Source organism: Dryas octopetala, chromosome 8 (assembly GCF_963921425.1).
Source record: "Dryas octopetala chromosome 8, drDryOcto1.1, whole genome shotgun sequence".
NCBI lineage: Eukaryota > Viridiplantae > Streptophyta > Magnoliopsida > Rosales > Rosaceae > Dryas > Dryas octopetala.
The window spans coordinates 9,020,312-9,028,210 of record NC_141373.1 but is presented as its reverse complement, the minus strand read 5'-3'; the positions used below and the strand labels follow the sequence as shown (position 1 = coordinate 9,028,210).

Here is a 7,899-nt window from a genome sequence, read left to right as displayed (position 1 = left end):
AAAAAAAAAAAAAAAAACAGATGGTGCATCCAAATAAAATCATTTTTTGTTGATGAACAACACTATTTGACTATGTGAATCTCAGCCACCAATTTCTCTAACTCTATGTCAGATTAAGTGGCAATCATTAAATGTATCTTTAGTATTATGAGTTTAGTATTAAGTACATTAATTTTCTTTGGAGCTTCCAATTTATTTATTATAAAAAATATATTATTTAGCTAGCCACATAGTACATGACAATAAGGCACAGACTATTGACAAAAATATTACATTCATGGCTGAAGCTATTTGTTTATTCGTTTTAAGATTACACAACTGGAAACATCAAATCCCAGACCACATATATCTTACAGTCATAATAATACATAGACTAATTCTCACATAGCCAGTGGCTTTCTTTTGGGGGGTACATAACACAACAGCTAATTACTAGCTACTTTTAAAATAGCTCCAGAATTGCACCAATTCAATATCTCTGTTCCTTCAGTCATTGTAAAGAGAAATGTTTGGCCTTGGCTCAAAATCTTCCTCACTCTTCTCTTCAGCACCACTATTACTATTGTCAGGGTAAGCCATGGACTTGGTTTGTGGCTCAGAGTCTTTCACAGAGGACTCTTTTGCTTTACTGTCATCATCATGGTAAGATGAGATGTTGGGTCTTGGTTCAAACTCCTCATCAACGTCAACCTTAACCTCAACAAAAGGTTTCACACTCTCATGGCAGTTGGCTTTCTCTTTTTCTGATGCTGAATCAGAATGATCACCAATGAGGCCTTCAATTGCTTCTGGCATGGGCTGCTCTTTCATGACACTTTTCCAGTAGTCTCCTGCACCTCTTCTTGATTCTGCAGTCTTAGCAAACTGCTCCACAAAAGAGAAACACCACAGAAAATGTTATGAAAAATTTCCAAGGCATTTTAAAGATCATATTGTTTTTCATTCATAAATTATATTATCAAACTGTCAATTTAAGCAAGTTTTCATTCAATTTAAATTGACAGTTGAACAATATAACATGTCATAAAAAAATATTATCCTGCAATTAATAATAATATAACAGGCTAAATTTTTAAATCGTAATACTGATATTATTAATGTGTTGTCAAACTGTCAATATTTAGACTAGATATGCAAACAAGAACCTACTTAATTTAATTAAATTGACAATTTGGTAACATAGCATCTCAAATTATCATTTCACGTGAATGAAAGATAAAATTTTGAGTTGAGTTTGCTTTTCCCATCTCTCAACTCTCAGTTATAACTATTGGCTTGAACAATTGATGACATATGTTAAGCAACTAAGCAAGAACAGAATGACCAAATTCTTACCAAAAGAAGCGAGAAGAGAGCTAAAAGTGAACAAAGAGATTTCATGTCTACAGTATGCAGAAAAAACTTAATCCTTGTAGTTGGATTGGAAGGATACCTCATGAGTGATGAGGCTACTTATAGATAATTATTTTGGAGCAGAATAATTGTCTAGGAAGCATGAAGACACGAGGGCACGAGAAACATGTCGGGTTTGATGATGAATTATACAAATATATATAATATGTTTGGTACTACAATGATGATGATCTAGCTAGAAGACACATGTCTTGATTATGGTAGTCCCATTAATGGCACTTGTCTTGATTATCATACCTAGCTAGAAGACATCAGGGGCTGATCTAATTGTGGACCCTAAAATTTTGGAAGGCTTCCAACATAGATATGCTTTTCTATTAACAACTAGTCACACTCTCGTCTCTCGCACTTACTTTTTGAATGCTTTACTAATGTTATTGATGATAATCTTGTACATGTTTAAAATTACATTTAGACTTTTATGCAATTAAATGTTATATTCATTCTAAGTGACAATTTTCTAAGAATTCTTAATTCCTTCTTTATGGTAACAAATTTAAAATATTTATTATAATATATGTCACACTACAAGACTCAAGAGTCATGCATGACATAATGCACGACTATCATCGGCCCAAATCCCTTTGCCAGTCGACCATGAATCTTAATTCAAGTGACACGAGTTGAATGAGGTGAGGGTAGATATCTTAAATTAATTGAAACATCCATATTATAATGAAAATAAATCTTTTGGTCATTCTTGATCAAAGATTTGGTCCTATATTAATAATGAATCAAAGCAACGAAAAAGAAACATTGTATATATAACTACACAGTAGTGCTAGATATCTCACATTTTTATACCACAATTTCATATCACTTTATGTGGTAACTTATATGACATTTATATATTAGACACTAAAAAAAAAAAATAAAAAAAAAAAACTTTATCTAATAAATTAATGACACGTGAGATAGTATAAAAATGTGATATAAAAATGTGGTAAGTATAGTATTATTCATAACCATATTTGTCTTTCATCATTTATGGCCAATAATATCAAATATTTCCTCACCAAGGATGATAAAACAAAAAGAAAGATTAGAAGTTTAGAACTAAATCAAAAGAAAATAGGGTTGGTCTAGAGTATCTTGAAAAAAACGTGTTCTTAGCCTTCTCCTAACTTCGTCTTGTCTAGTGAACAACTACTGATGATCTACAATTATGTTAATCAAGGAGTCGCATCTTATAGCACATTTTTCACAATTTCTTTGTAATCTATTGGTTCATACATTTGAAATCAATGGAATTAATCATCATCATTTTGCATGCTTAATTAAATTTGGATTTTTCAATTAGATGAAAAATATTGGGTTTCATTTTTTCTTTATTTTTGTCTATTCGTATAAAGCATCAAAGCCTAGTACTTTATCCAATTGTTTGTAACAAGTTTATGGTCTTGCCTATTGGTGCCTAAAATCCTTGTAATTGAGTTCTTGGATGAAGAGAGTTCTCCCACATTATTGCTCTAGGATGCATTTTCACGTGGGTTGTCATATACTCATATGTCTTATTGTCTACAGTTGAGGATATATAATCGAATCTTCAAGGTTGGTGACACTTTGTTTGTTTGCAAGTAATTACCATAGAGATGTGACTCAATGATGCCGACCCTTGTTTGTCACTTTTTCACTTTCAAATCTTAATGCAAAATAAATCTTTGTGCACTTGCAGTTGGATCTTGAGAATCAACTTTTATAATTGGATATTCCATCAGAAACCAATGAGCTGAGTTTGGATTATTTTCTTATTGTGGGTTTTGTGTTAATATTATGTTTAGTTCCAAACTAGCTAATTCGGTCTACACATTTGTCAGGTTGCTTTTTCTTATTTGGATAAAAGAAAGAAAGTCATGACTGAATGATTTCTCATTAAATAATAAAAATTTTCGATTATCAAAAGCTTATTTTGAAGTGCAAATAACATTCTCTTGACATATAAAGAAATCGTACTGTTCTCTAAATTAAGTAGATGTTGTCACAATGTGTTATGATTCAAATAATTCATCTTTTAATTAGCTCTGATTCAAATATAATCCCTAAAAACAATAGTCAAATAGAATACATACAGGTTTATTTTTTGAGGTATACTTCATTTTAAATATAATGAGGTATGCTTTGTGGAATTCACTCCACATTATAATTCGATGATCAAAGTCATTTATTTTTTTTAAGCCTCTATACAAGGATCATTTTTGTAAAAAATTAGATAAATAAAAAATTGTTTAACTATTTAGTCAAAGGGCCATCATTTCAAGTGTACGTTTATGGAATCACTATGTTTGTCTATTCATTCAATCACAATTAGATGTCTTAATGGTTTTCAATTGACCTAATTTTTTGTAAGGATGATTCTTGTATAGAGGCTTAGAAGATAGATGGCTTCGATCATCGAATTACAATATAGACTAGATCCCATAAGTCATGCCTTATTATGTTTAAAATAAAGTATATTTCAACGAAAATGGTCTCATAATCCATATTTATGTTTTTACTTGAAATCTCCTCCAATAAAGTCCAGAAAAATACAACTATACCATAGGGTCAAGTGTAAATAATTGTTTTTAGTAAAAATTTTAATAAAAAATATTGTACACGATATGGAAGAATATAAAAAAACAAAAAGGTATGTGTCTATTAGTCTATATGACTAGATTACAGGCTGACAGCAATAATAATGATGAGAAGACAAATTAAAGAGACAATAACAAGTGGTAGGCCCATCCCTTACAAGTCAAATTAAGATGCATAGCAACAGTAAAATATCAAACTATAGTTGTAACAAAAAAAAAATGTCAAACTATAGCTGCCCATTTTTAGTCAGTAAATGAGTTTAGCCTATTGTTTTTAAGCTGAGTTGTGCCTGGGGAAATCACTTACTTGAGAAACAGCTTTCCCATATATATTTTGTTGGTCAAAGTTTAGGACTTCATATCTTTGTGCTCTTTCAAAATTAGCAGATGAACAGAATGGAAAAGAGTTGTAGTAAGGGAAGAAACATGTGTTCAGGACTTGGTTTCTGGAGCCCCTTGCTTCATCTACTGCTGCTTGTTATGGTAAACCAAAAATTTGACTTTGTTCACTCTTCATATTTATATCCTTTAATTGATAAAATCTGATGATATTGCAGCATGTGAATTTCTAGTTCCAACTATTAGCTTTCCTTTAAAATTTAGGCTTGATTAAACATACAAGAAAAGAATGATCAGCAATTTAGATGAAATTTCAATTTTTCATGTCTTTTTCTCTTTTTATTTTTAAACATTTAATTAGTAATATTATGCAGTGTGCTCAAGGAATTGGAGGCAGGCAGATGAGTGAAAAAGAGTGGGGAACAACACACAACTTGATGTACCCTGTGGATCAAGGAATTCATGCTAAGCAAGATAGTGATGATGCCCATGAACCAAAACATACAGAGCATGCTCATGCTCATCCATCATCCCACATGGATCACATGGACCCTTCACTCATGATTTTCTTCACCTTAAAAGACCTAAAAGTGGGGAAAACAATGGCCATCTATTTTCCCAAGAGAGACCCTTCAACTTCTCCCCACTTTTTGCCTAGGCATGAAGCTGATTCAATTCCTTTCTCACCAAAACAACTACTACACCTTCTTCAAATGTTCTCATTCTCTCAAGACTCACCCCAAGCCAAAGCCATGGAAGATACGCTAAGACAGTGTGAGATTAAACCCATCAAAGGAGAGACCAAGTTCTGTGCTACTTCCTTAAAATCCATGCTTGACTTCACAGAAGGTGTCTTTGGATCTGATACCCCTTTTAGTGTTGTAGCCACATCCCATCTCACAAGTTCAACTACCCTCTTCCAGAACTATACTATTTTGGAAGTGCCTAAAGAGATTTTAGCTCCCAAGATGGTAGCATGTCACACCATGCCTTACCCTTATGCAGTTTTCTATTGCCACAGCCAAGAAAGTCAGAACAAGGTGTTTAAGATTTCATTAAGTGGTGAGAATGGAGATAGAGTAGAAGCTGTTGCTGTTTGCCACTTGGATACCTCTCAATGGAGCCCTAATCATGCATCATTTAGTGTTCTTAGGATTAAGCCAGGGACTTCCCCTGTGTGCCATTTCTTTCCTGCAGATAATCTTGTATGGGTTCCAACATCCAAATCAATGTAATAATTTAATGCAAGACAACTAATTTGTAGCTAAACTAAAAGGCCAAACTACTTTGGAACTAGTTGATTTTCTCACTAAATTGCATGGAACTAAAGTTATGCAGATGGATGAAGTTAGAATATCAAATAGGTGATGGAGAGGCCCAATGTTTTATATATTATGATGCAAAACTTTGAATAGTTTTTTATAATTTTAATAATAGGAATGAGTTTTTACCAATTCTACCTTAAACTTACTCTATTATGAAAAATAGTAGTTTCTATAAAAATTTAAAGGAGTCAAAATTTGGGTGTGTTAGGGCCTTCAGTATGATGCATAGGTGGTAGAGCTACTGTCTTGTGTCATTGAGCACCCATTCTGCTAACATAAAATCTAGTATTTGTTATGGAACTTAACAATCTTCTGTCACAATTGAGATGCGTGATCATTCAAATCCTAAATGTCTAATGCTTGCCTATGTGTCTAAATGTCTAATGCTTGAATTTGTAAACCAGAGGCTGTTACATGTTGGTAGTAGTGTTCTACATGATTGAGTATATATATTCAGTGAACGATGCTATCATTTAAAACTAGCAGACTTACCTCATTTACAGGAGAGATTATGCTACTAGTTGGGCTAATTTCAAGAACTTAATTTTATTTATATAATTTTTGGTATAGAAAAATGGTCTTGGTTTTTATTTGTGCATAGAGCCTCCTAAATCCTAGTACATTTCCTGCGAATTAGTATTATTATCTTTTTATAGGTAAATACTCAGGTGAGTACGAGATCTAGAAGGAGATAACCAATTAATTTTAGAGTCCCTCTTTTTTTTTTTTTTTTTGAAGTCTAAAGTAGTAAGTATAGTGAACAAACTAGTCACATGCTGAAAAACATGGTAAACCGGTACACTTTTAAGTCGAGCACTTGAAGTGTGGGCGAGCATTCGAACTCTTGACACAAAACTTTGAATGCTCATTTGTAACTAGCTCGAAACTGTCTGACAATTTTAATCTGTTCACTTGGAAAAAATGTTAGCTTACTTATGGTTGGATCCAGTTGTATTAATTATAAAAAGTGAGTTTATTTATCATTATGAGGTATACAATAGGCACAAATTCTCATATTCACACCCGGGTCATCTACATATAATTCATATAGAAAATCTTTTATGTCAATCCTAGACAAAAAATTTGTCCGGACCTGACTTATATGGGAATCCTTTACGCCTCTAAAAAGTTTCTTGTTGAAGATTAGCATAAAAGATTACCGTATAACTAAAATTCTGTCTGAACCATGCGTGGATGCGAGAATTTGCATGGGTGTTTTCATCATTATCTCTTAATTTGAACAAAGTTAATGAAATTCAAATCTGGCAATTGGGACCAGCATCACCTAACCTCCATATATGAAGGGAAATTTTATAAGTTCCCATATATGAACCGTTATATATGACTTGGTCTTTTGGCTTTTCTAGCCAGCACGTTTTTCTTAATTCAAGGGGCCCAATTTTCCTCTTTAATTTTCACATAATCATTCATTTCACCAAGAAATGCCAATTCCTCTTTATTGCTTTCTTGGTTACCACTCACTTCCCAGTGGATGTACAGAGCCTTAAATTAATCCAAGGGAATCCACAATACAATTAAGCCAGCCAATAAAATCTTGATAGGTATCTCTATAAGGATTATCACGACTAAAGCATTCAAAACATTCACATAAGATCGTGACAAACGGACAATCATAAATATACTTTAAGACTCAGAATCTTTGATCAACATGATTTCACACATATTGTTTAACTTAATAAAATTTAGAGGCGCGTACCTTGATCCATTGTACACGGCACTTGGTTGTAGAATAACGATTGACAATAAGTTGTTCTTGAAATCTGAGAACCGAAATTCGTGTTTCTCTCCCTTCTCCTATAAATCAATTCCTTTAAGGGCCAGTTTGGTATTGCTGTGAGAAAAAACAGCTGTGAAGTAAAACAGCTGTGAAGTAAAGTCAGCTGTAAAGTAAAGCAGTTAAGTGTTTGGTAAACTATGTTTTCAAAAGTGTTGTGAGTGCAAAAAACAGTATCAAAGTGTTTGGTAAATGTTAATATAAAAATGCTGTGACTGTGTATAATTACTAAAATGGACATGATGCTGAAAGTGCATTTCACTTATTTGTTTGGTAAAAATAATATGTTTTTTTACTTGTTTTTGAAATTTTTTACTACAAATTTTTATTAGCATTAATTTTTCTAAGAACAACATTATTAAATAAGTATGCCTATTATTTTTTTAGGTATATTATAATTTTAATCCTATAAATAAAATATCATAATTAATTATCACAATATAAAATATAACTA

General features: G+C 32.3%; 2 protein-coding genes across 2 annotated transcripts; one reads left to right on the top strand and one right to left on the bottom strand.

The window, feature by feature from the left end:
* Positions 1-283: 283 nt before the first annotated feature.
* LOC147276937 (organ-specific protein P4-like) lies at positions 284-1,398 on the bottom strand. The gene is made up of 2 exons (XM_086253008.1): positions 1,336-1,398; positions 284-864 (listed from the first exon to the last, which is right to left on the bottom strand). The coding sequence occupies exons 1-2, from the start codon at positions 1,378-1,380 to the stop codon at positions 487-489; spliced, it is 423 nt and encodes a 140-aa protein (XP_086109134.1). The 5' UTR covers positions 1,381-1,398; the 3' UTR covers positions 284-486.
* A 2,884-nt stretch (positions 1,399-4,282) lies between these two features.
* On the top strand, positions 4,283-5,621 carry LOC147276936 (BURP domain-containing protein BNM2A-like). Its single transcript, XM_086253004.1, has 2 exons — positions 4,283-4,469; positions 4,700-5,621. Exons 1-2 carry the CDS (start codon positions 4,374-4,376, stop codon positions 5,558-5,560), a joined length of 957 nt encoding a protein of 318 aa, XP_086109130.1. The 5' UTR covers positions 4,283-4,373; the 3' UTR covers positions 5,561-5,621.
* Positions 5,622-7,899: the final 2,278 nt, after the last annotated feature.

Coding starts and splice junctions, on each gene's coding strand:
- LOC147276937 (XM_086253008.1), bottom strand. CDS start 1,380: ATGAAATCTCTTTGTTCACTTTTAGCTCTCTTCTCGCTTCTTTTG. Junction 865..1,335: donor CTCTCTTCTCGCTTCTTTTG/GTAAGAATTTGG, acceptor TTTGTGGAGCAG/TTTGCTAAGACTGCAGAATC.
- LOC147276936 (XM_086253004.1), top strand. CDS start 4,374: ATGAACAGAATGGAAAAGAGTTGTAGTAAGGGAAGAAACATGTGTTCA. Junction 4,470..4,699: donor ATCTACTGCTGCTTGTTATG/GTAAACCAAAAA, acceptor AATATTATGCAG/TGTGCTCAAGGAATTGGAGG.